The sequence below is a fragment of the Echinococcus granulosus genome, assembly GCF_000524195.1.
Source record: "Echinococcus granulosus chromosome Unknown EG_S00063, whole genome shotgun sequence".
NCBI classification, from domain to species: Eukaryota; Metazoa; Platyhelminthes; class Cestoda; order Cyclophyllidea; family Taeniidae; genus Echinococcus; species Echinococcus granulosus.
This window is the reverse complement of record NW_020170443.1, coordinates 213,544-241,218: the sequence shown is the minus strand read 5'-3', so window position 1 is coordinate 241,218 and position 27,675 is coordinate 213,544. Positions and strand designations below refer to the sequence as shown.

The following is a 27,675-nucleotide window of genomic DNA, read 5'->3' as shown; positions in this document are numbered from 1 at the left end:
GTGATGGCCGAATTGAGAAGTTGACCAAGGGAAGCGGTAGGGACAATGCTCAAAATGTGGCGAGGGTTGTGTAATAAGTTGTTTAATTGTTTGTATGACCCATTGCACCATTACCGGTTGGGCCATTCTAGTAGCCTCAGACCCTACTGCACCCGAAGCTTAAATCTGCTCTCGTCTTCAGGGAAGTCTCGAGAAGCTGCATAACAATCAGGGTTGAACGTGAATAAGTGATAGTGGTTAGAGGGCCTGGAGGACGTTTGAAACGACGAAACCGCAGAGCTATCGACAATTGTCAGACCTCGAAATTCCCAGAAACATTCCATTCACCAATGCGGTAGCCCACGGTAATTTCGCAAAGCCCAATAAACGCATTCAAGGGGTAGCCACCAACGTGAATACTTTCTCTTCTAACACTTAAGCAATCGCGACTGAAAAATGTAACCGAAAGTTCGAAATAGTTAATCAGAAAGTGCTAATCTCATAGAAATTAATTTGGGCACTATTCACAAATGCAGTGGTGTTTTTTTTCTCTTTTCGTTTCCTAATCGGCAATAGCTAAAATTCTAGCCTTAAATCAAGTCACTTTTGCACTAGGTGGGTTAGAATTTACATACTTTGGACGAAAGAAGTATTGCACCACCTGCAAATCCATTACAGGCGTTTGTCGTTTTACCAAAAGTGATTTGAGTGATTAATTTTCCTGTTACGATGGAAACGGCGTCATTTTAATGCAATCATATTAACAAAATTTCCCCTGGGTTAGTTTTGGCTTAGATTTCTGCTAACTTGCCTCCTCTTTGTGGTTTTTAACAGACAAAATAATGTCCTCATTTAAAAATGGACTCATATTCATGTAGTGTCCATTTCCAATAAATTTTTTTAAAGTCTTATTGGACCTGCGAAACAAGGGTTTTTGTTTTGCACTGTTTTCTCGTCTGAGCAAAAGAAAGCAAACTCGAATCAACAAATTTGTTTCCTTTTTTTCCAGTTATAATAAAGCAGATATTTGGCTTTCATGTGTCCTTAAGTAAAGATGAGAATGGTGTTATACATATGGTCCTTAAAAACGCCTCTGCGATGCGTTTGTTGGTAAACTCTCGGCCTTGGTAAGGGGCAAATTTGTGCCTTGGCCCTTATACCTTCTTCGGGTGGGTTGGCCTTTGAACCATGCCAGTAATCACAGGTCCTGCATTAGTGGCAGCGGAGAGCAGACCCGATCCCAAAGGACGTCCATCCTCTTTTCTACTGCCGGGTGATAAACCTCAGCAAAGCGAGGGCAGCATATATACTACGGATGGGGGAATCGGTGATGACCCATAACAGAAGGGCTGAAATTTGACGTCTGCCTTCAGCCACTACCCCTGCCTTGTGTTCCGTGGTCTGCAGGAAAGCCATTAACAATAGCTGTTAAATTAGTTGGAAAAGCTTTGTTACGGAGTTAATCTGGCGATACCTCCTCCACATCTTTGCTGGCTGGGTGGAAACGGAAGCGATACAACTGGGTAGCAATGGAGTAATAACAGTGGCAAGAAGGAAGAGTTGTGGGACCATCCCCTCACCTAACTGTACCAAATCCCGTCCTCCCTTACATAAATTGGCTTCTAGGCCAGTGTTTCCACGTCTAGCCTCGAACACGCCTAATGACCAGCAAAATTTCCCATGTTTAAAATCCATTTCCCATGCAGGAAGAAATTGTAGATCCTGTTAAATTGCCAATAGAAATCAGTGAAATTACCGTTAATCCTCTCCTTAGTTGCGTAGGAATTCGATGACTGGCACGGATAGAGGGTGGGTGTTCCCCCTACAGTACCAACAACGTTGTGATGGCTGGAGCACGGGTTTGACCGAGGGGACAAAAAACGCTGAAAAGAGGTTGTTTGCCTAACTCTCAGTTTTGGTAAATGGTCAGCTTGGATCCTGTCCACTGTTCCCTCACCGGATGGTCTAAAATCTAGACCGTGCCAGCAGCCCTAGGCTCTGCCGAAGTCACAGAGCGCTACACCTCTCTCATCATTCCATATCTAATTTTATGCCAACATACCCCACAGCGCCTGGAGGAGAGGACTTCAAGGGGATTGCATTTTGAATCACTTGTGACCGTACAGCATGTCCGCTGTAGTAGTAAGATTTGGTCCGACAGTGCAATGGTGGCAGTAGTGGAACTGTTGGTTCAATGATACATCAGCCTTGATTCGCATGGATTGGATAAAAATAAATCTGACTAGGAAATATTACCTATTTTAACATTGCAAAATTACTATTATACTTATAATTCAGTAGTATACTTGCTTTTACTTCCAAAATTCTTTACGTTTTTAATAGAAAGGTCAGTTTTGAGAAGGACGGATTCCAAGAAACACATCCTTCAGTGATGGCCTGGTTCTTCCCAACTCTTAGTGTTGCAGAGCATGAGTGCTGCATAGCTGTTAGGAGGTAAACATCATGTCAAATACCTTTGCAAATATTTTTGGAAAGAGACTTGTTTTCCCCCAATAAAGTCGGGGGGATGTCTTCTTCCCGCGTCGGATGATTAAAAAAAGGAAATTTCGTTGCGTTTTGATGCTCTTAAAAGAGAGTAGCTCAAAACTGGGAGAGGGGGATTAATTTAAATTTTGCAAACCGACACAAATCTTACCGCGCATTTGATTGCGCGACACACCTAATGTCAAAGTGTTAACCCAAATTAAAATGACTGCTTCCCTAAAAAGAGGGTCTTGATGGTCCCCACACTCCAAGTGTGGCGGTAGCTAAAGAGTTCAAGGTGGGTTGGGAAAATTTACCCATCTACCACTTCAGTGGGTTTCGGTCTCCTCTATTGCATTACAAATTGTAGGGTTCAAGGGCTTCTTCCTTTACTGCTCTTCTAAATGAATACATTAACGGCCAACCAATTCCTAATCACCACAATTTCGTTGCGAGAACTTGTGTATATTCCAAATTAAATATTTTTTAGCAAGGTTTGCCTACAGATCAGGCTAGTGTCCATTTTGGAGCAAAATGTTGGCCTGATTGATAAAATCATCCGTCAGGGTTGAAACAATGGTAAAATACATTTGTGCGGGGCAAAATGTTTATATCATGCAGGTGAAGCATTTCATTTTGTCATGGCGACATAAATGAATATGCTGTTTTGCATTGCTGAACAAAAGCAGATGATTTATTCGAACAAAACAAAATAAGCAAAGTGCCCTGAGGGGGCTGGGCTCGGGTCGGGTAAGTGACCTTGGTACTTGTGACCATTGGCATCGACTTTGCTGCTGAGGTTTGTGTCACAGTGGTACAGTGCCAATTTACATTAATGATGGGGAGAAGGGTTAGCGTCGAATTGAAGAAAGGTAACTTAGTCCTCCCTAAGGGGTAATTTTACCCCTTAAACGCCAATTGGATACGTACGTAGATGCTACGCGGCCATTGGTGCGCTGGTCGGCCAATCAGATGTTGTGGGCAAAACGTGTTCACTGACAAGTCGTAGCGACAGCGGCAGGAGCAGCAGAAGCAACAGCAGCATTGGCAGAAATACGAACACAAGGCCATGGCACAGATCCACTAGCCTATGCCCTCGCATCCCGTTCAAACCTCTCAGTGCATCCCCTCGCTAGGTGCAAACACAGCATTGAGTACCTTCAAGGAGACCTCCTCGTGCCTGCGTCTTAACGTCAGTCTGCCGCGTCGATCGTCCAGTGACACCAACTCTGACATCAATCTCAGTGGTGGAGGTAATGTTGGTAGTGCAGACAGCCGCAATGGAAGCATGTCCGCGCGTCTGCGTCCAGCAATGAGTGACCATCGACTCATGGATGCCCACCAGGATGCTGAAGGTGTTCGGTGGCATAGCTATAGTGGAGCACCGCCACGCAGTCTCTTCGACGAGGAGGTCAAACATTCATCTCCGAGCGGCTTGAAGACCGGCCATCAAGTTGATTCATCCCGAAATATTTCAGGAGAGGAAGGTGTAGGCTTGCTGACGAGTATGGAGAAGGCCTCCAAGTCGGTTTGCATTCTAGCACCAGATGGTAGTTGTATTTTCTTCTGGTCGTGGGTGGTCTGTGTAGCATGCCTCTACAACATGTGGATCATCCCCTTCCGTTTTGCATTTGCTGAAGTCACAAGTGCGACCGCCTCTGTATGGTTCACACTGGATTACACTGCAGACGGTCTCTATCTCCTCGACCTTCTACTGGGATTTCGTATAGCCTACCTGGAGAATGGAATCCTTCAAAAGGACCCCCGCAAATCCAGACAGCACTACCTTAACTCAATGCGCTTTTATCTCAACTGTCTGTGTATTTTGCCCCTGGACCTACTATACATTTCGGTGGGCGTTGTGTCGCTTCTGCGCATTTTGCGATTTGTTAAAATCTACAAGCTCTTTGAAAGCATTGACATGGCTCAACGACGCACTGTCCATCCAAATTTCTTCCGCACTTTTGGGTGGATCATAATTACCCTAACCGGACTGCACTGGAATGCGTGTTTCTACCAGTGTGCAATGCGATCTCTCGGCTTCCACTACAACTCAACGGGTGATGTCTTAGAGACCTACGTGCACTCCGTCTATGACAGTTTGCTCTGTCTAACCCTTCAAAAAGAACCCCAACTCAAAGAAACAACAAACGCATGGCAACTCTACGCTTTACTTATATTTGAAGGACTGACTGGAATCGCCATCATCACGAGCTTGATTGCGAATGTGAATATGCTAGTTGCTAATGCTCGTGTCAATGAGAATGAATTTCGACGTAAGTTGCGCCCAGTAACTCGAAAATGCTCTCATTGTATCGCGTGACCCAGTAGGAAGCACCGCTAATGAAATAACTAATTCAAATGCCAAGTTTCTCTTCCAGCAAAAAAGAAAGTCCCCTACAATGGTGGAAGTAGAAAGTTTTCATCAGTATAAAAATTTGTATTTTATATGAACCTGAGACAAATGTAAGTTTATGAGGATTTCCCGGTGGCAAATAGGAGAGAGAAGCTTCCTGCATTGTTAATTCTCCGATTGTGCAGGATTTATGAGCGTTATTTTTTTTGCACTAAGCTGGCACTGCACTGACAAAATTTGGCACAATTAATGACATTGGCACTAACGTCAACAACATTGAAATGGCAATGTCTCTTGCACCGGGATTGACAGGGCGAGGATTTTTCTAATATTAGATGTCCTGAGGAGAAATATGACATGTACCAGTAATAAAGTTACATTCCTTCCGAAGAAGTTAAATAATACTGTGCTGATATTTGAAGGTAAGTCAGTACTACCACTTGGTACTATAAGGATAAAATTGATTTTGCAGACTTTAATACATAATTGATTTAACCTACACAAATGAGGACATTTCCTCTTGCTCTTAGAGTAAATCAAGATTTCCTGGTTAGTCTAATGCTAAAAAATGAAAACAAGTAGTTGAGCGTTATTATTACGAAAATCCCACAAGTATTGCGCCATTATTTGATCAAAACGGAATAAAAAACAGTCAGTCAAACTAAGAAGGTAAATATGACTCTGTCCCATACGCTGCACTGTTAGAAGTTTTGATTTCGGGACAAGTTAAGTATTGTTTGGGTGAACTTTAGACAGAAATAGTATCAGCTTTTCCCAGTTGCATTCAAAATGACGAGCACAACTCGCTGTCCGAGAGTGGACTCCATAAAATGGTAATTGCACCTCGATTTATTGTCTTTTATGGAGCAAATATCAAAGGTTCAGGTAATTATACAGGTTCTGGGTGTTTTAACTTCATTTTATATTTTAAATTAGCTTTACAACTGTAATCAGAGTTATAATCAATTGTGGAGCGAGTAGTCATCCTTGTTCTGTCTTCCGAGATAATATGTTAGATTTAAATGTACCCACTTCCTAAGGTTGATGTGGCATTTCCTTATTACTAATTTAAACATTTATAAAGCAACATCTCCTGAACTAATATGAACTGCTTTTACTTGTGTAAAAAATATTAAATCTAGTGCTACCTTAACTAAAGTCTTTTATAAGGTTGCTCGTATAAAGTAGCAATTTTTTCTCTGACTTCATCCACATGCAGAATAGATAAAAAGGAAATGTACCACCCCTCATTTTCTTTCCCTCCCTTTTCTAGTTTTTACACCGATTCTATTGTCGAACATACCCATTTTCGGATAGAGACTGAGCAAGTTTCTACACATTTCCGCATCCATAGGTAGAGGACAGAGAAAATAAATCAAAAGGGAAGAGTGAAAGGAACAAGGAGCCATTTGTCTTACTTAATCACAAAAATTACTTTAGTGATAATGCATTTTTGGTGTAAAAAGGACCATAGTTCATCCAGGAAACTACTTGTATAATTGAAGCAGAATTCGTGTATAAGGGTCAAGCACCATATATGAAAATTAAAAGCAGTAAAATGCAAAAATTCAATGTTTATGCTGGAACGATTGAATTTCTAGTCAGTATTAGTAATAAAATAAGGAATTTATCTTAAATCAAATATAGCCATTAACGCACGGAAGATCGGGGGGGAGGGTGCAGGAGGTATGTGGACACGGGATACCATTGCGGCAATAAGGTGCCTTAAATGCCGTAAATGAAGAGATTGTCAAAATTCATCAGCTTCATTGAATATCTGATTCTTCTGTTTGGAGCCATTATGCGTAAATTGGGGAAATTGGGGTGGTTGGCAAACCTTCCACTATGAATCATTATGGACACACACACCTACACACAAACACGAGATTTCGGTACAACATCTATCGAATTAACTCGGAACCGCTGTTTACTTGGATCGAGTTTGTTTACCCCTACCGCTGTCGGAGACCACACCAGGGCTTCAAGGGCTCTCTTTATTAGCAGTAATAAAGAAGCGCGCCTTGAAAGCAAGTTTATTTTTAGCACACTTCTCGGTAAATAGTTTTCAAACGACTTGTTATTTTCTTAAAATAACTCCAACTTCCCATCCCCTCAGATCTTCCCTTTGCATTCATATGATATATTTACGCTTATTTTAGCATATTTTTGCATCTCTGCGCCTACTTAGTTGTTTGATGTAAAAATGCCTGGAAAAGTAATTATTTTTACGGTGCTTAGACAAAATATTTACGCGATTCCAGTTTTCCTTCGAAATGATCATGCAAAGTTATATGTATGCATAATTCACTTTGAATTTTTCTTTTTTATGGCGTAACATATCTCCTTTGTATCCAAAATCTACTTAATTCTTCAAACATTAAAGCACACAATGCAATCTCCACCTCCCTTCCTCTTGCTTGATCACTCCTGTCGGCATGAAGAACTTGTCTTTGGGGCTATTAAATTGTATCCATGCCTTGATTTGTCATGACATGCCATCTTGTCTACGTCGGACAATCCATGATTATTATCCAAGTACAAACATTTTTAGGTCAATTGGCAGAAGTTCGGATGTATTTAGTCAGACGCAAGGCACCGGAGACATTGAAACGGCGTGTAGTGTGCTGGTTTGACTACCTCTGGCGTCAGAGCCACATTCCCGACGAACAGAGGGTGTTCAAGCACTTACCCGATCGCTTAAAGGCTGAAGTGGCTATTCATGTACACTTGGACATGCTTAAACGCGTGGACATGTTCCAGGACACCGAGGAGGGCTTTCTCCTCGACCTAGTTCTTCGCCTTCGTCCTGCGCTCTTCTCGCCCGGGGATTTTATCTGCCGAAAAGGTTTGTTCCTTCTTTTCCTGCATATTTAGAACAGCTGACCAATGTTGTTTCGGCCTCTGGTGGAGAGAACACTTCCGCCAGTAGTCACTTTTTCTCAATCACCAGAATTAACGTATAGGAAAAGTAATGCAGGAAATAGGTGGATTTAGTCGCCCCAATGGCTGATTTTTGAAAAGATTACTTACGTTGGATACTTCAATTCCCATTTTGTCAGCTGTCAGCATTGAAGTGGTGTGGTGAATGCCTGGTATCGCTGTGACGATCTCCCTTTTCACCCCTTGTGGTGACTCTTGGAAGGATCATTTTCCTGCCATGCTGACCACCTCTTCAGCCACAAATACTGCACTCTAAATGCAATTGTAAATGTCTTCAAAACAAATGAAATTGATTGCGAAATTCAGTAATGCTTTGCCGTATTTTCTAACCTTTAAAACCACATTTTGGCGTGCCTACGAAACTGCGTGGTTGGTTGTACTCTCGTTAATGCCATTGTGTAGCGCCCTGAGATTTCCCTGATGATGCAAGAAGACATAAAACTGGGGCAGAATGTATACATTCAACATACAAAGGTGGCTGGGGCTACTGCTATGGCCCGGAGGCCAGCCTGCTCGGCGAAGGTACAATGGCCACGACACAACGAGACCCTTTATCAAAAACCGAGAGGAAATAGTAGCCAAGATCCAATCGGGCCTTTTTATCCAAACCGAGAGTTAAAAAAAAAACAAACCAACAACATATTACATGGCTCCTCTCCTCTTTTGAGCTTCATCCTCATCGCATGGCATTGGCCGGAGGCCAGCCCGTAGGCGAAGGAACGATGGTCGAGGCACAAATCTGCCCCTCACCAAAACCTAGGGTTAATCCAGTAGTTTTTCACAATTGTATTCGCCCCCACTACGGCCAGGTATGCCACTTTTACTTCCAAACAATTAAAATTTGCTATTAAACTGACTCTTGGGTTTGACATACAGTTGTCTGGTCACATTGACCAGCATTCGTGAGTACAGTCATCAGTTTTAAGTTGAATTGCCCCCTTTTTGGGGCCTCTTTCCCCATTCACTTTCAATAACCAGTCAATCATTTTCAATGGGAGTTTTCCTTTTGGAATATTTTTTCATCATCACACAATTACCGCAACTTCATGAAGGTGTTCATTGAAGACAGGTTGGTTCATAGAGGATGTGGAAACGAAATTTTGATAAAGAAAAAGACGTCCACAGCCTCCTCCGTGTTTTACAATTATCAAAAGAAGTTGAGAGTGAAGAAAAAAACGTTTAAATAAACTCGAGATGGTGTAATGAGACTACAATGTACGAGTCAGTCACTGGCTACACTGGGTGCTGTCTCTAGCCTGTACTTCGACCAGCCTACTTCCTTATTCTTGAAGCCTATTTTTAGCTACGACAATTATCCCTTAATGGCATCGATAGGGAAGGAGGAGTGACTGCGGTGCATCAGGAAAAACAACGCGAATCAGTTCCAGGATTCCATGGGCGGAGGCGTAAAAATCGCCCCTTGCACTACTGACATCATCCTCTTCAATTCTCCCCTCACTTAATCAAACGCCCCTCCTCTCTTGGCAGTTAGAGGTCATCTACACGAATATCAGCATTTAAAGTTCAAAATTTGAAGGAAAAAATGAAGGGAAAGGTTATCACGAATCGGAAAACCTTAAGCTAGGTCAGTATCAATCTGGGGATGCCTTCCATGCTCATATTCAAGGCGCAATAACTCCGAGGAGGGGATCATGCAACCTCTTTCGGTAAAGAACCCACGATCCAGGATGGCTTCTCCTAACTGCAGCACATTTCTTCAGGTGAAATTGGGCGGGAGATGTTCTTTGTGAGCCAAGGCAAATTGGATGTCCTCGCCGCCGACGAGGCTACCATTCTAGCCACTCTCGGTCCTGGCAGTTACTTTGGTGAGATTTCCATCCTCAACATGGGTAACGTGGGCAACCGACGCACCGCGTCTGTGCGCTCCATCGGTTACTCCGATCTCTTCTGCCTCTCGAAGGAGGACCTGTGGAATGTGTTAAATGACTATCCATCGGCCAAACGAAAACTGGAGAAGGTCGCTTTTGATCGACTCAGCTCCCGCAGAAGTCCAATTCAGTCTGGTGAAAATTGTGATGGTGTGTTTATCCAAAGTAGTCCTTTGCATGAGTAAAACATTTTAAGTAATGATTAATCTGACATAGGCAATGTACCGTCAATTCCCCAAGCTGATCCTGCTTGTAATCTCAGAAATGGTGCTTCTCTTTCCGAGCTCGAGAATTTTCCATACCCTCTCATCCTCGAACTTGTTGCAAAAAAAGCTACTTCAAGACTCACACATACTTGACTATCCATTCCAGGTGAAGTGGAGTTACACAGACGTCCACAACGAAGTGTCTCATCGGCGTCGTCTGTTTCTCGGCGATCGCCTTTTCCTTTGACTCTGCCACTTCAATTACCACCACCGCTTCCGCCATCCAGTCGATTAGGTCTAAAACGACGTCGATCTGCACTTTCTATGAACTCGTCATACCTACCGTGTAACAGTCACGCTGTCTGTGATCGTCACACATCTTTGGATCGAAGCTGTTCTACAAGAACTGCTCCAATTCTCCACCGTCAATTCTCCCTTCAATGCAACTACGGTGAGACTGTGGAACCAGTTACACAGACTCAACGTCGAACCATCACCTCAGCAGTTCTTCGTTCAATACACAATCCGGGTGAAGAAGTTCCAACCACGTCAATCTTCCTTCCAACCGAGGCCACAAACAATCCTATTCCACAGATTCGTTTTGAAAGGGCTGCCACACCAGTGGGACGGCCAAATCTTGAGTCTGACCTGAAACAGCTCCCAGTGGAGTTCAGCATCCCCGAGGACATTCAAGGGGAGGAGCAGAGTCAGACTCGGTTGCAGTTGCCTGAAGCAACCAATCACCTCTTCAATGCCTCCACGTCCACCTCCGCTTCGGGCTCCGGCTGCGGCTCCACTTCGGCATCACCCTCTTTGGCGCACTCCGCTCAGCTGAACCTGCTTCTCGAGCTCCAGCAACGTGTAGCTTCACTTGAATCGGAAAATCGAGTGCTCTCGATGTGTCTGCGGCAGGCCGTGGGACCGTCTGAAGCGAGTGACCGACCGACCGTATGACTGGGAATGGGAAATGCAAATACATTTGTTTTTTGTATCCAAATACTAAAAAACACTCACATGACTGGTGCATGCATACGAACAAACAAACATCTACATAAATATGCGTATGTGTGTGCTACACACGAGCCAGGTCTGGAAAAAAAGTAAGACCGAGATATCTGGAAGTAGCATTATTGAACAAATGGGACAATAAAAGCAGAAATGTATGCCACTCAGGGGCTCACAAGGCTTGTTTTATATTATAGCCAGCTAAAACTTTCGTTAGCAGGTACCTTTAACTCCGTGGTTAAGTTCACCCTAAAGATATCCTCTTCGTGGACCGATATTCTATTTCTCTTCTAAAGTCCACAGTTCAGCCTTTTGTAACAAGCATTGCGATGAGAAGATAAGTTTAAAGTTACTAATAACTCGAACAAATTTGGTGCAGATAAATAGTATGTGCCAATTCCACTCAAAAATACTCGTTTGATCGTCATCTCTTATGGTAAATGCACTATGTTTCAGCTCAATTTCTAGCATACAAAAGGAGATTTTTAATAAGATTAGTTTGGAATTCCGAAAAAGTAGCTTTTGAACCTATTGGGTAGAAATTCTGTCAAAAATTCGCTATGTCTTACACTAATTCAACACCCGTAGACCTCACCACGATCAAAATTTCATTTCCAATTTCCCCGATAAGAATAAATTCCGGGAGATATTACTTTTACTTACCTATAAATATTTTGCTTCTAGGTTTTCCTTTTCAATTAATTTAGCAGTGTTTTATCAAAGTGTTGGTGCGGATTTCATCAAGGATTTTTGTGCAGTGGCGGAGTTCGAAAAACCGCAGAAATGGAAGTCAGGGCTAACTTGACAAAATGCCAGGGTCAAAGAGTAAATTAATACCAGAATATCATCGTCTTTAGCCTTTGTACTAAATTTACGCATTTTAATATCCATTTTGACCCAGTATAAACTGCTCAGGCACCTCGGCTTACCCATTGCAGTTTGTCCCACTGAATGACTTCGCGGGGGTTTCCATAGCCTTTCATCCCATCCGTACACCAACAATGAGGTTTTCTTATGTACTGACGCGATACATTACAGCCTTGGGGTAGAAATGGGACGCTGTTTTGGTTACAGTGATGAACAAAAAAACAGGTGAGGAACGAGCTCGACCTTATCAACCAATTACGAAATCTAGAAGCCGTAGAAGGAAGCTTTTCACTATGCACATCCAAAATATGAGGGGGGCTTTCAATAGAGGGAATGAGTTGACATCCGCTTTTGAAAAATTTTGAATTTTTTTTGAGTTACAGTAGCACTTAATATGGTGGGGTGGAGTTTTAACAAATTACAAAAGTCTTGGAAAAAGGCTTACTGCAGGCCAATTGGTAAAAATTAAAAACAAATTGTTGTGTCGAAAAGTGGTGAAATATGCGGCTCGCAGCACATCCTTTAGCACCATCTCACAAATGGACCTTTTCAAGGTGCAATCCGACTTGCGAAGAATGCGATATGCGAGAGCCTAAACAAGACCTACACCATTTGGTTCACCAAGGGGTAACTTTCTCGGTTTGGCAAGATTCCTGCTTAGTCTTTCCAAGGCTGTTTTGAGGAGACAGTTATATTTCGCCTCAAAATCCTCAACCAGAAGCGTGACTACAAACGCGGAGGACACCACCCATTGCAGTGACTTACTTTTATTTCGCTTTAATTTTAGCAACTCAGGCTCGTTCTCTATCGTCAATTGCATTTCCTTCCCATGCCACTCTATTCTATGTGCAGAAGATAAAGCCTTCATATTTAATGTCTCCCCCACTATTAAGCCTTTAACCTTCTCTATAGCTAATATGGGATGTGTAGGACCTAAAGAAAACGCTTGTCACTAGGGTACGGAAAAATTTTTAGCCAAGAGGCATGTCTATATTACCACGCATTTAAGCGGAGGTAAGAGACAGGGTGACTGAAGAGCTTGCGTAGGTAGACAAATTTTAACGCAAACAACAAAACATCCAATTTGTTTGAAATAGGGACAACAGAAGTACAAGATACAATACCACAAGTTAAAATACGAAGTATAATATTACCAAATGCCAAAATAATAGAAGAATTCACTGGGTTTGCATGATCCGCTATCTAATTTCTGCGAGCAAAATAGTGAGAAAATGTTATAAGATTTTTATTGTTTCCTACATATACGCTTTACTTCAGTATTTAAAGCAATTTCGAAAGCGGAATTCGGTGTGCCAGTTTCAAACATTGGGTTCGGCACTTCACCTTTCCTGCGTGGTGTTTACTGTGCGTGGGCTGGATACCTGTAGTTGTTGTATACGCATATAAACTGGTTTTTTCCTACATTATTGAGCGCTCTAATCTCTCTTTTTTGCCTATATTGTTGTGAGAACTATTTTCTTCTGAGGGGTTCATGGCCATCTTTTAATTCGAATGCGATGCATAGAATTTGGTGCAGCTTTGACTCATCTGCACTGTACTTGCTAGTTAACAGTCGATTGTAATTAGAGCAAACGGTTTTTTCCTGCCTGATTTATTGGCTTATTGCATCGTTCTTTTTAGAGGAATGAGTGCTCGACGTTGTCATACTTGTCAAGCTGATGTTCAAGACACCGAGCTGAGGATTCATCTGCGTTCGGAATGGCACATATATAACCTAAAGCGTGCCATCGCCTCCCTGGCGCCGTTGTCCGAAGCTCAATTCCAGAAGAAACACGAGCTGCTTGATTCAGTTGGTGCAAGTGGTTCAGATAGTATTCCACAAGATAAAAAGGTTTGGTAGCATATAGTTTGTTGTTGTTACCGCGTTTTATTCTTCAGAACCTCCATTGTGAGTCATGCAGGAAAACTTTCAACTCTAACAAGTCATATGAGAATCACGTCCGATCACGGCAGCATAAGGCCAGATTGAGAGAATTTGAGCAGTAGGTTTACTTGATTAACTTTCATTGCCTTTATTGGCTACAGTCACGAATGCTTAAGTTGATGTTGTGCCTACAGGAAGTACGATGAACAGGAAGAAGCTGGCGTGACAAACATGAAAGACTCGGACACTGAACGCGTTAACAGCACCGATGTTGAAACAGTTAATGGGGAGGAGAATTTGGGACAACCTTTGCCGGTCGGTGCATGCCTCTTTTGTAGTGTCTCCTTCGCAAATTCTCTAAAACCCGAGTCTCGTGTGCTACGCCACATGAAGGAGGCGCATAATTTTGTGTTGCCCTTTTCTGACAAGTTAGTGAACGCACACGGTCTGCTCACCGAATTGGGTCGTTTGGTGGGAGAAGAGTTTGCTTGTCTTGGTTGCGGTCGAAAGTTCAACGGTCGGCGGACAAATAGACACAAGCGTTCACTCTCGCAGTTGCGCCAAGAGGCCCTAAAAGCAGTGCGGATGCACATGGTTGATAAGCAGCACAACTTTCTTTATGTCGGTGAGGAGGATCCTGTCGTTGTGGCACTGGCAGTTGCTGAGACAGTAGGAGAGGACGAAAAGAAGAGAGGGCAATCTTTGCCTCCAATCGCCCGTGTTGGGGGAGAGCTATACAGTCAATTTTACACCCTTGATCGGGCCAACAGAACGGTCGTTTTGGTAATTTGCTTAAACTTATAAGCGCTTTGACATTTACATCTTATTGTATTGCTTTGCATTACTCTTTCCTATTTGAATTACTGCACTCATTGCTAACCCTCTGGTCCATGCAATCCCCACTTCAGCCTGATAATGTAGAGGGAGGTGAGGAGGCTTACGAAGTTCGACTGCCAACGGGAGGTTTTATGGGACACAGACGGTATTATCAGACAGTATACCGACAGAATGTTGGGTCTTACCTCTCTGAGGTGGCGGAGCGTCGGAAACGCCTTGCTCTAACGACAGGCAGTGAAGGTGTTGGTGGACGTCGGCTTTCCGCCATAGAAACGATAAGGCGATGTGGCGACTTGGCAAACACCTCCTACGGCGCTCCAGGCGTCTCGCGCATGGAAGCCCTTCAGCAGATGTTGAAGTGGATCAAGTCGAGCAAAGACGACCTTAAGCTGGGCATGCGTGGAAACTACGTTCTGCGTGGACACTTTCGACGTCAGTATTGAGACCGATGCAAACATCGTCATCCCTTCACTGTTGTGCATGTTTTGATACAGATTACTTTTTCTTGGTTGGTAACCTCTACTCCATAGCTCAAAATACGCTGTGTTCAACTCAACCGTTGTTTTACACATGTAGAGGCCAGATTTCTGACCTTAGTTGATGCTCGCTGCACTACGACCTCAAGGGTTGCGTGTAGAGCGAGTGCGGATGAACTTTTGCCTCAGCGGATGTTTTTCTCAGACAAAGTGGCGATGATTCGGGAACTCATGCTCTACTGTTGACGTGACCAACCTACCGATCTTTGTGGTTACTGTTGCAGAGGATCCTCTTTCTCTGCTTCCTCAATGTGGTCGCATAGGTCGTTGTGCCCTTTCAGATGTCGATTGTCAAATGGATAAAAGAAAATGTTAAAAAGCTCTTTTGTCATTGAGGGCTCACTTTGACGCATTCCAGAGAAACCTCGTCAGGAAGAGGCGTAAACGTGAAGAACGAATAGACTTGATTCATTCAAAGTAAAATTACAAGTTATAAAGGGGAAGTGGGTGTTATTGCGCCGCCGGCTTTTCCTCGGTCGTTGTCGGGAGTTGAGGTTGGTTCTCACCGTTGGCAACAGTTAAGCACGGTGGCGGAGCGACGGCTTTACCTGCCACTGACCGCGAACGCGCATCGCCGGTGGGTAGAAAGGGCAACACCAGATCTGAGCCGCCAGGGAAGGTGACTGGTAAGTGGAGCAACGTGCCATCAATCATCTGAATTGAAAGCGTCTGGGGTTCCGCCTCCGTCGGTGACGGTCGACCATCACCTTGCCCGTCGCTCTCCTCGTCACGAGATTGGGCGGGTTGCAGTTGTGCCGAGGCTGATGGCGGGGCTGGCAATGATGGTGAAGACGTGGTGGTTTGGCCACGCGATCCAAGACACGACTGAATCAACTCCCTCCCCTGGTCCGAGTCGATGATGGCCTTCAAACGGTTTGTCGTAAATGTGTACACATGGTTGGTCTCCGAGGCGACAAGAAGAAGCACCTCGGCTCCTGTGAGCTCAGCTAACTCGAAGGCCTTCTTCATGAGACCGGTTTTGCGTTTTGAAAAGGTTGAGCAACGTCGCACGCGGTCTTGCATGAAAGAGATAGGAATCTTCTGCTTGCCCCGAGTTAGTTTACGGCGTTTTAAAGGGATATCGCCATTGGTGGAGGACGCATGCGGTTGGGAAGGGAAGGACTGATTAAATGAGGAATCCACATCTTCATCATCAGTAAAGATGTCGTCAGCTGGATTTTCTGAGAAAAACTTGATGTCCGCCATCCGAGCGCAAGAACTGAGCTGCAAAACTAACAACAAAGTATTGACACTCCACTGATAAAGCGTTTGACTACTTAACATTAAATCTTAAAAAACAGAGAACTGAAACAGTCCCCTATTCCCAAGTGGGAAATTTCGAAAATAGCTAAAAGTAAAGCAAAGCAAAACTGGAAAGCAATTTCCATTTCCGGGAGAAAAAAAGCTCTACTAAATGTGCTCCTACTCTTTAACCCGACTTCCCAATTCTAACTATGCACTAAATTTAATCATAGCTTTCACATTATGTAATTACATCCTTGAGACTAAAATCAAACAAACTAAATCAAAATCACAACTTCATATGCATGATTCAAAACATTTAAACCCTGCTGTTATGCAAAAGAAGGCTCCAAACGCGGGTGAGTAAAATTTCTTGTAAAAATCATGACAAAACCCCCAACTAGAAAAATATATCGCTAAGATAGGGCGTAACTGCGTTACTCCCCAATAAGAATTCGCAGCACACCCACATAGCTATCGAACAATAAGCAATGCAATATTGTTGGACGTGGTATGCGAACAAAATTACAAGGCAAGTTTCCCAAATATATAATAAATGCGGCACAATCTAATAAAAAACATACAGTTCTTGTATGAAGTGTTGTGGCAAACTGAGTAAACGAAACGAACTGATTAAACGCGACAACACAAATGAGACCGCTAGAGCCACCTAAATCGATAAGCGTGGTCCTATATTGGGTCGACCCAAACTGTCCAAACCCACATTTTAACACTTCATAAAATTTTGCTATATGGTAAAAATAAAGACAATAATTTCAGCCAAATCCTGCAAAAGCAGAAGTTTAGATTGAGGTTACCTGTTGCGCTTAATTCAAAAAACCTTAGTGAATAATAATTATGGCAGCTTTTCCCTTAGGAAGCTTTAGAAGGCTTCTAGTTCAAGGTTCTTTTCAAAAATTTGGCACTTAATTCTACATTCGCTGCGAATTTGAACGGTTCTAAAGCTTTACACATTTGCTCCTAACTTCCCATGAGATAAAATATGTGTCCTATACGGTGCCCCCAGAATCATCTACCAGGATGCAATTTGCCTCATTCCACCGTAGAGAAAATAGTATTATTAAGGCACAAAAATTATTTGGACTATAGGCATCAATGGGTGTAATTTGTTGAAGGTACGGGAGGTTGCACAATACGCAATGTGTGCATGCGGTGGATGCGCGATGGACCAACTGAGGGTGACTTTTGACGTACACGAGTAAGCAGTTTATGCAGGAGACATGTTTGAAATTCTAATTGGGGTAATGGCGATGAATTGTAAGGTGGAAGGAGGAAAGTCATCAACATGTATTAACTTCATCCACTCCTTTCATGTCGCTCCACCTGCTGCAAACAGTGAAGTCCAAATGCATTCGTGATTTTTTATACAGGCGTACAGGGGAAAGTGTGGGACTAGTAAGTTTTGTGTTTGAGGTTAAATGCATTCAATGTAGGATGAACCCCACAAATGGTAGAAAGTCAAGGTGCTGGATCAAACACCGCCAGAACACTCCGTAACTTCTTTTTCAGTAGAGCCAACTCCGCATAAAGAAGGCTTAATCTAGTTAGCCATGGTACTGGATTCCAGCGAGTAGTGAAGCATTCGACGAGGCCGTTGCAGGTGTAACAGAAAACAGTGGCCTTTCCAGCAACGTACAATATAATTACTGATTGGGCACGCTAACATTATCTTAGCACTTCTATAGGAGTAATATGTTTAATAATATATGCAACTTTGATGAAAACTCTGGATGCTACTCGGTGACCGCTTCAAGTTAGTTCTACCAAAAGCTTAAGTGTCCGTAACTAAATACCACACATTAGCGCGAGAGAAGAAGGGTATCTGCCACGGAGAGCGAATCCGTGGCAACCTCTATTAGAGGGGTTAAAATGATGTCTGCTTTCATACTTACTGCAGTCTTGGGCTCTCCAACAAATGCTATTAAAGACCGGATTGAAACTAAACTTGGATCTTTTCAAAAAGTCCATTATAGAGGCGTATGCGTCTCTACTAGCTGAATGAAACCCAGACAGGTGGTAGGTGGCTAGGCGGCATTGAAATTGAAATAGCGTGGCATGGAGGACTAGATGCAAAACACTGGCTCCATAAAACTGCTTGAAATCTTGTCTTCTACCTGATGGCCCTGCTGTTGAGCCAATTAATTTCCTCACGATCAGACGGTGGCATTGAAAATGCTAGTCTTGAGCATAATGAGGTCGCTAAAAGTCCACTTCGCCTTTTATTTCACAAATAGGGCAAAACTCTGGAAACGGCGTAATCGCAGAGAGGACTCAGGAATACCAGAAAATTCGGCGACAAACGTTGCCGGTTGGAGGAGTGTTTTTCAAAACATCAACAATTCTGTGGTGGCCGACGTAGGAGTTTCGGAAGGAGAGAGCCTGAGCTGAAGCTTAAAAGAAGAAAGGGACTATGCAGGAAAATAGCTTTTATGATGTGCCTTAGGAAAACTTCGGCGAAGGCTCAAGGCAATACACTATATATGGTTGAGTTGATTATTCAGTCCCAAATAAGGTAGACAATTCACTCCTTGAGGCGTTATTTTCCTGAATCCATTGTGCTTTTTGTTCGAAAATGGTCAGCTGAATTATTTAAGTAACTGTTTAGTATTTTATTACGTTCATTGTTTAACTCGCGGCCTTGGTAACGGTCCAGTTCTGGGCGTCGCTTTTGTACGTCCCCCGGGTGGGCTGGCCTTAATATACTAGGGCAACACCTATCTTCTCTGATCTTCAGGTAAGTCGCGTAATGCCGTAGTGGTTGCAGCAGAAAGCAAATCGAAACATACAGTACATCCATTTTGATTTCAACCACTGAATGATTAACCTTAGCGGGTAGGAGAAAGTGCTGTGGCAGCCCATAATAAAAGGACTGAAAATAACGTCTACCTTAAGCAACTGCTCAGTCCTATGTTCTACAGGGAAGCTATTTACGACTCTGGAAGCGCTACGCCTTCACCACTTCTCTGCTAGCTGGAAAGAACCCAGATAGATGCAAATGGGCAGCACTTAAATGAGAATGAAGAGCCAAAATGTAGTATAAACGAAACCCTATCCCCACTTAACCATGTTAGACTCAATCCTTTGTTATACGACCCTGCTTTTATATTATTGCTGTAATGACTAGCTATGGATACGCGTAGCGATTCGCAGAATTTCCAGTCCCCTACTACAGTTCCTATGCAGGGTAGAATTGCAGATCAAGTAGGAATGTCTGGATGGAAGCAGTGCTGTAATACTTATGTTGTTTTAATGCGCCTTTTTGGGGAGGAGGCAATCAGGAAATCCGAACCTTGTGACCGGATCGCCCTCTCCCTTACCTAGCGACAACGGCTCCACTCCTTCTTGAATATTTTATTTTCCCCATCCATCTTGTCACCTTTAATAAAGATGTCCAATGCGAATCAACCGGGCTTGTCTAAGAACGCTTGGAAAAGGAAAGCGGAGACCGAGGAGTCTCGCTCCACGGTGCCCTTAGGGTAAAATATAATCTCACTTTTATAGGAATTTGATACATGTTATGGTTGGATCATGCATGTTTTTTTTCTTAGAGCACTGATCACTTAGTTATAGTTGAAAAGGAGAACACCGCAGACGACGCTCAAAATAGAATAGAGGTTATGTAATAGGCTAAGTGTTTGGCTAACATTCGTTTAGAGCAGCAGTCCTAAGCCCTATTCTAAGTCGAAAATACATCTGCCCGGGTTTTATGTCTTCTTTCGACTTCAGGTAAGTTTTGGGGGGCTACGAATATCTCTAATGCATAGCAAGTTCTGTCTGATTAAAAAAGATGGATTCCTGAGAATTAGTAGCAAATGAAGATTGCTGTAACTGTAGCTCTGTACCACACAGGAATGTTCTAGGTTCATATGTCAAGTCGTAATCCCATCAAAAAATCCACCGGCAAATTTTTATTTTTTTCTCGGTTTTTTACTTTTTAATATCCAACTTACTCTCTTTCTCAAAATAGGTTACTATATGCTGTAACCTTAGATAGTTTGTATCAATTTCGTATCTACTTGCCCCTTTATGCTAGCCAAGCGCTTAGCTTGAATAAACGTGACGCCATTTTATGTACTGGTTGTTATTTGCAGTCTGTTCGAGACCCCTTCGCTAATCCAAAGTCATTCAAGAACTTTGCATAAGTTTACTTTGTTTAACACGTTTTTTTGCTTGCGGTTACAACCGATTCCCCCGAAATTCACAAATATTCCCTGATTTTATGACTCATTCATCCTGAGCACGTTTGATCCTGCTGATAGTTGTTGGAAATGTCCCGTATTTTTAAATTGAGGAATAGTTCTGATTCATCCATGGTGAACTCAAACCGACCAAGTCATTCCGGTTCTCGCTTTGCAAAGGCTGCCAGTAGCTCACACAAACGAATAAGTCTTATTGTCTCACTTGATCGTACTCTTAATGAAATTGCCTGCATTCTTCAACGTCGTTTTGGTCTCGATCTCAAAGATTGTCAGTATTACCTCAATGACCGTATTCGGGTAGGTGGTCCTTATTTTCGTCCACCTTTGTAGCTTCACGGAAACTGGCCACTATCTGCTCATTGTATACAGCCCAGCGGAATGGTCCAACTGCTACTGGAAATTAAGTCCATGCCCACCCATATATCGTCCTATCGGTTCACCCGACTAAATGTTGTCGACATTCTTTCTCCTGATGCCGAAGTGGATTGTACAGAATCTCCAGCCCTTAATAACAAAAATAGAATGAGTGAGGGTGGTGTTGGCCAGGTAGCATTTGTTTTCTTGCGTTTTTTCATTCTTGTGTGGTGTTCAGCGTGTCGATTTTATTATTTCCGTTACAACTGCGTTTCTGATAATGTGCTGCTACGAAAACCACACTAGTTGTATTTGAGCATTATTCCGGTTAGCCATGTTAATCAGAAGGGCAAATTTGTTTTTTTTTTGACTCGCTTTATCATTGGCTTTTTCAAAGAGACTTGCTAATCGTACTCATTTACTACAGCTGTTAATTTAATTATTAATAGTGACGAACGCTTTAGACGTCAATACTTCCCCATTCGATTTTCTGCTTCGCTCCTTCTTGAGTTGGACGTGGAAAACGTCGGTGATACCTTGTCGGTTTCCTCCGTAAATAAAGCTAGTTGCATCATCACTGAATTAATCTAAGTTATGACCGATGCGCATAGGTTATTGCTCTTATACCAATCAGACAAGGTAGTGTTATTTTTCGTTTGCACGTGTCTGGTCGCATTGCCGCTCTCTTATGGTAGTAATCCCTTCTACGTGGGAAAGTTATGTGTTACCAACACTTAATAGATGCAATCGGCGTTTCATTAAGTCGCTTGTGTTCATTTTTGGGCGGGTAATCAAATTAGCTTTGGTGCGGTGGCTATTGCTTGTTGGCTACTTTCAACTAAGACCTCGAAACTCAAACCTCGTGTATTTCATTCCAGATTGTTTTCATTTAGCACATTTTGCATCTACCAATTATCAATTGAACCCTCCACCAATCATGACGTGGCCAGTTTTTGTCTCCCGAAAGCTTTCGTTTGGAGAATCTGTGGTTTTGGGTCTTGCTTTAGTGGTTTCTTACATTGTCAAGCAAGTTCTGCCTGGCTATAAAAGCTGATTTATCGACTTGGCAGTTCGGCATTTCGAAGTTATTTTATCGCCTCAGTTTTTTAATACTGCAAGACTAATGTTAAACAGCCTTTATTGAGAACTGTATTTTTAAAATTTTACCTATCATGTTGAACGACCGAAACGGGGAATGTTATAAAGCCTCTCACAATTTCTGCAATTAAAATTCACTATGGTGTTGGTGGAATGATAATTCAAGCTAAACACTATTTCGATTGATAACGTGGATTCTTCGACAGCATATTAAGTGATCTGGAGCTGAATAGTTTTTATAATAGTGTTTACAGAAACACTTGTTTGCATAGAACTGAACTTAGTGACTAACGAATTTTAACAAAACATTTTAATTCGGGAAATGCATTTGCATTCTCATTCTACACTGAGTGTTAAATATTGTTTGTTTTATGAAATGTTTCTTAGCAGTGTCCTCCAACAGGGGCTTATTAAATGTCTTATGTATTTCCCTTCGCACAGTCACATCGTTCCAACGCGGCGACAAGCCTAAACGGCATGTCATCAGCTTTATCACATTCAAACGTCAGATCCGATGGTACCCTTAACTCCGAGGGGTCTTCCACAGGTCAGGAGTCCAGGTTTATCTCATCCAGTGCCGTTTTCGAGGCATTCAATGCCGCTAACAGAGCCATCGAGAACATGGAGCGCTTTTCTACCACCACCGCCTCCAACAGCGTTGTCAACCAAAGTTCTGTAGCGCTGCCATCGAGTTTTTACTCCACACCACGCGTTGGCACCTCCCAGTATGGCTCAAGTTACGCTGTCATAATGGAGCGTCTTGCTGGCGGTGGTAACGATGTCGGTGGCAAATGGACCATCGACGAGCACTACCATCGGCTTATGAGGATGAACAGCATTCCGAGCGATCCCGGCCAATGGAATGCAACGCAGGTAAAGCTTCGCTTCCGCCTCCTTTTCACCCTTTTGTTGTCAACGGAACCGCAAATTTTGCCTTTTGTTCCCTATTTAAATCTATGTGTCCAGGTGGTGATGTGGATAAACTGGGCTTTGAAGCAATTCAAACTGGTGAATAACGGTTCCACCAGCTCCCATCACCACGCTAACGGGGGAGGTGATGGTGGTAAATTAGCCAGGGCCTTTGAAGGTCTGCTAGGCGAGGACCTGCTGGGCCTTTCACTTACTGACCTCTCCGCACGATTTAACTTCTCCGGCTCAACAGCCACTCCCAACGTGGCCTTTTTCACTCACTTCGAATTGCTCAAGAATTGTCGCGAAGTCTGTGAGTCTCAGTAATTTGACACGCTTGTTCACCTTTTTGGCGCTTAAAGCGCCGAACGTTTAGCAGTTAGTCCAAACACAAGGGAAATTTTTCGAGAAATGTGAAAGTGTTGTCGGCTTAACGTTTGGTTTTATGCGTCGTATTTTTGAAAAAAGAAGTTGAAAGATGCATAGGTTTTTCATTCTAAAATAGTGAATGCATTTTATGTTAGGATCATTTTTATACTTCATAAACTTCTTCAATTAATGAGTTTTCAAAGTTTATGTTAGGTCTTTGATGATATTTAGAAAAGTAACGGGATTAGGTTGGGCTAGGCTAAAAGTAAGCGAATTGCTCGTCGCTGTTTTTGAACCCAAAACTTGCGTAGTTTCACTTAAATTGTACTTTTTTTTGTTTCATCACTAATTCACTTTGAAATGTGTGTCTACTAAGAGTAAATAAGTAAAAGTATCCCTTTAAGGTGTTCCCTACAAACCGCAAGTACAACCGTACACGGTACCGCAGAATTCTCAGCGCGTCTACCGTCAGATGGGCAGATCGCGGGTTCGCAGCTCCCGCAACGGTGGTGGAGAGTACGCTTCCAATGGTCCCTCGTCCTCCGCCTATTCCACAACTAATGGCAGCACTGTGATTACTCGTTTCCCCGGTGGCACCGGTACGAACCGTCCTATTTCTCCCGCCCAATTATGCGCACCTGCAGCGACTTACCGAATTCTTTGCTACCTTTTAGCCAACGGCATAACAGGTCTGAATGGAGCCGTCTTCTCGCCCTCCCTTCCCCTCACAAGTAACCTGCGTCTCAACGGCGGAGGTTTTCAGTCGCGTATCAGTCAACCCTCTGCTCCTAGTGTACAGCTCTCCTATGGACGTCTTGCCTCTTCCTCCCCCGTCTCAACCTCCTCCTCCTACTTCACTTCCGTGCCTACACCCACACAGGCCGGTTTTACTGCTCATGGGAGCAGTTTCTATGGCACCAGTGATAGAAATTCTTCCGTTGTTCCTGTGACTTCAACTGGTAACACTGACGCCGCCGCCGTCGCAGCCTTCCGTACAGAGGAGCGCATTTATTCCCCATTTCCCTCTCTGTCGGTTGACGGTAGTGGTGCTCCTAATAGTGTGAGGAAATATCGGGTTGTATCGGCCCTCTCACCTCCCCATCATCACGACTCAGGCACCATAACCGTGAGTTTTGATTTTATCATAGCAAATGCTGTAAAGAGTATGCTTACTTGGACTGAATTAGCTTCGTGCTAGTGTCAATTTGACAAAAAATGGCAATGACAAGGGAATTATGGCTTTCGCCCTTAGATGCCCTCCGTTGCGCTTGGAGGGGGAGGAGGCGCTCAGTCGTCCGCGGCCGGTAGTGGTTGCCAGGTTCATCTGTGGCAATTCTTGTTGGATCTCCTCACTGATTGGCGCCACCAGGACGCCATCCACTGGGTGAACAGGGACGGCGAGTTCATGCTTGCCAACCCCGAACGGGTGGCGGCGATGTGGGGTCAGCGCAAGAACAAACCGGCAATGAATTACGAGAAGCTCTCACGAGCTTTGCGTTACTATTACGATGGGGATATGATCGCAAAGGTGCAGAGCAAACGCTTCTGCTACAAATTTATCTGTGACCTAAAAACTCTCATGGGTTACTCCGCTGGCGAGCTTCATGAGCTTGTGTGTTTCTGTGCAGAGAAGCACGGTGTGAACTTTAGAAACGGTGATTTAGAAATCAGTCGAAAACGAACAATGGTGGATGGAGAAGCCTGGTTCGGTTGCTCCTCTCCGATGCGGTTGAGGCTTATGCCCTCGTCCATGCCGACCATTTTAGACAGCATGGAGTCTGACTCGACTTCCGCCGAAGTGGACGTGAGTCCGCATTTCTCCAGACCTGAGGAGGAGGGAGAAGTGATTGAGGAAGTGGATGAAGATGAGGATGATGACTCCTTTGAATACTGCGGTGTCGATGATATTGACAAGGTAACTGCCGTCCTCAGGATGGAAGCTGACGAATGTTGCAAAATTGCTGAGCAGAAGAGTCGCAAGAAGTAATACATGTGTTTTGATATATTTGTACATAAATGAGCTCTCCCTCTCCCCCTTTCTCTCCAGTCTTATCAAATTATCACCTGTACTCCATTTTCCCTGCTTTAACTCACACAAAATTAGTACGTTTTATATACCTTGGTGATGCGTACATCAGTGTTTGTCATGATTTTGTGAATTGTAGAAACAACGCTTCTATTGTCTGAGTACAAGGCGTGTTTTTCTTTGTGCTTGTCTTTTTGTTTTTCAGTCAGCAGCAGTAGGAAATTTCCTTGGAACATTTCCCCCTGTCGCCAACAGTATTTTACAGTCTAGCTCTAAAATCCTCTGCCGCCTGAGTTTGGACCACTCTCTTTCGAGGGTGGAATGATGACTGCAACCATGGAGATGGAATGGCCGGTGAAGTCTAACACACCTGAAGTGGGTGTAGGTGGAGTTTTGTCATTACCTGCGCCAACATACATGCCGGACAGTTTTGTCCACTGGAGTTCGTTTGAATAGAACTTCTTGTGATTGGCAGCACACTTTTATCCTGTCACAACCTCCGTCCTGCCTTGAGCATTATCCTTAGTTTGTCTTGTTTAATCTTCACCACCGTCCAGCACGTTAGTTTTCAACTGAAGGTTACCCAACCGCGAAGTTTAGTGACAATTCAACGGCATTCATTCATTCCGAATTATACAACTGCGGTGCGGAAACTTCGTCCGGGAATATCGCTGCAGACTGAACGTGGGTATTCTCCATACCACTTCTCATTGTGAAACCACCTCAGCGTCTTCCATTCGCCTCTGTCATGGTCTTGCGAAATGCAGTCGACCTCCGCAGACCCAGTCATCCACTGCAGTGGCCTTTCTTACCTCCTCTCGATGGACTTTGACGTTTGCTGAGAGTGGACGGCTACTTTGTGTGGAATGAAAGCTAACATCGTGTTGCCACCGCCATAGTCCACGTTTTACGAGGCAAAGAATAAATTGATTGTTAAATTTGGTAGCTCCAGTGATGAGACGAAGGCAATCTCCGATGAGAAATGCCATCCCATCTGTCGGAGCCAAGGAGCTTGATAAACCAGCACTTTGTTGAAATCCTCGGCCAACTATGGCTGGATGTTTCTGTCACTGATCAGATCCTGTCATTGTGTAAGTTGCAAGTTACCGTTTAGTCCGGCCGGCCTGAGCTGAGACACCGCCACTCTGTCTGCGCTCTACCCGCTGACATTGGTAGGATCGGGTCGTTTGTGGGCGTTTCCAGAATCATTGTCCTTAGTAGATTACTAAACTTGACGCCAATCGGGTACTTTGTGACGACTTCCGCTGAGGGTTGTTGCCCTATTTATTAACTCCACAGTCAATAAATGCCATGCAAAAAACTGATTTTACGTCTCTCCAAGCAAACGAGTTAGGACATCATGATGGTGGGCAAATTGTGTGGACTCAAGAGTCATAATGTCACAAAGCTAAGCCCTTCTTTCAAATATCGTCCTCGGCGCTTCCAGTTGTGGATATTCAATTTCATCCCAGAACGGTATGATGCACTATGGACAAGAGGATTCATTGCCTGGGTACTGTTAGAAGCTAGTGGATGCCCCACAGGAAAAAGCCGAATTAATGCAGACGTTGTTGTGTTGCGATCGCCAGACTAACTAGTGATAAACCACGAAAGGTCCAAGTATGTGGCTCTTGATATTGGGCTTTTGGGGCTTTTTGGGGTAAAGTGGATTTAAGAGGGTGTCGGAAAATACTTTTCTTTAAAAGACAAGGAGTTTTCAGTGCCCCTATACCTCCATTTCAAAGCAGGTTGCATTACCCAACGCCTTTGAATGGCTCTCGCCTGGAGAAAAATCTTCACAATGACAGTAGTGAGGATGAGTACTTAAAGGTTTAGGCGTGCGCTCTTTCCTTAACAAATAGCGAGAGACCATAAAAAGGAGCCCAGATGTATCCAACATTTTCACTTAACTTCCCCAAAGCCTGATGGACCGTTACGTTGCTGATACGGCAGTAATTTTTCGGGTTTGTTACTTCCATTTTGCTATGGCTACTGTAATCAGACGTCAGGGTCACTCAACTTTTGTTAGTTCAGTATAAATGTCTCCCGCACATGAACAACTCCTTTCAGAGAAGAATTTGCTCTCATTAAAACAGCGCTCTCGGCGATAAAGGTGAGATTGTGCCCACCAAGTGCATTCTTTCCACAAGAATTGGTAGTTGACATTTTGGACTAAGTCGTGCAGAAATTTTATATCCAATTACTTTTACACAGGATTCCAGTGTTGCCAATGCATAAAACCCTACATAATGAGAACATACAAAAAATACACCTGGGCAACCAACAAGGAAGTTGCGGCCTCCCTGTTATACACCCTAAAATTGCACTTGGATTGCGTGACATTTATTAGTTCACTGCCGATACCGGTTGCCAAGCTAGGCTAAGTTCGTTTCTGTGGGAAATCTTCACAGATTCAGTCTCCAAAACCACCATCCACTAGGTCAACAGTGCTGTTGGATTTACGCTCGCTGGC

General features: G+C 43.5%; 4 protein-coding genes across 4 annotated transcripts; 3 read left to right on the top strand and 1 right to left on the bottom strand. All coding sequences in view use genetic code 11, as the record gives it.

Moving 5' to 3' along the window:
• Nucleotides 1-3,553: 3,553 nt before the first annotated feature.
• Nucleotides 3,554-10,808, top strand: EGR_06768 (Cyclic nucleotide-gated cation channel alpha-3; the record flags this gene model as incomplete). Its single annotated transcript, XM_024496017.1, has 4 exons — nucleotides 3,554-4,739; nucleotides 7,371-7,664; nucleotides 9,481-9,798; nucleotides 10,021-10,808. 4 exons carry the CDS (start codon nucleotides 3,554-3,556, stop codon nucleotides 10,806-10,808), a joined length of 2,586 nt encoding a protein of 861 aa, XP_024349557.1.
• A 2,563-nt stretch (nucleotides 10,809-13,371) lies between these two features.
• Nucleotides 13,372-14,891, top strand: EGR_06767 (Zinc finger protein 622; the record flags this gene model as incomplete). Its single annotated transcript, XM_024496016.1, has 4 exons — nucleotides 13,372-13,578; nucleotides 13,626-13,729; nucleotides 13,806-14,394; nucleotides 14,520-14,891. The coding sequence occupies 4 exons, from the start codon at nucleotides 13,372-13,374 to the stop codon at nucleotides 14,889-14,891; spliced, it is 1,272 nt and encodes a 423-aa protein (XP_024349556.1).
• A 543-nt stretch (nucleotides 14,892-15,434) lies between these two features.
• EGR_06766 (Serum response factor) lies at nucleotides 15,435-16,190 on the bottom strand (the record flags this gene model as incomplete). The annotated part of the gene is made up of 1 exon (XM_024496015.1): nucleotides 15,435-16,190. One exon carries the CDS (start codon nucleotides 16,188-16,190, stop codon nucleotides 15,435-15,437), a length of 756 nt encoding a protein of 251 aa, XP_024349555.1.
• Nucleotides 16,191-19,634: 3,444 nt separating this feature from the next.
• On the top strand, nucleotides 19,635-25,163 carry EGR_06765 (GA-binding protein alpha chain; the record flags this gene model as incomplete). The annotated part of the gene is made up of 10 exons (XM_024496014.1): nucleotides 19,635-19,712; nucleotides 19,796-19,861; nucleotides 19,902-19,973; nucleotides 20,606-20,743; nucleotides 20,816-20,992; nucleotides 22,340-22,771; nucleotides 22,865-23,120; nucleotides 23,581-23,775; nucleotides 23,851-24,302; nucleotides 24,429-25,163. The coding sequence occupies 10 exons, from the start codon at nucleotides 19,635-19,637 to the stop codon at nucleotides 25,161-25,163; spliced, it is 2,601 nt and encodes an 866-aa protein (XP_024349554.1).
• Between the last annotated feature and the right edge of the window lie 2,512 nt (nucleotides 25,164-27,675).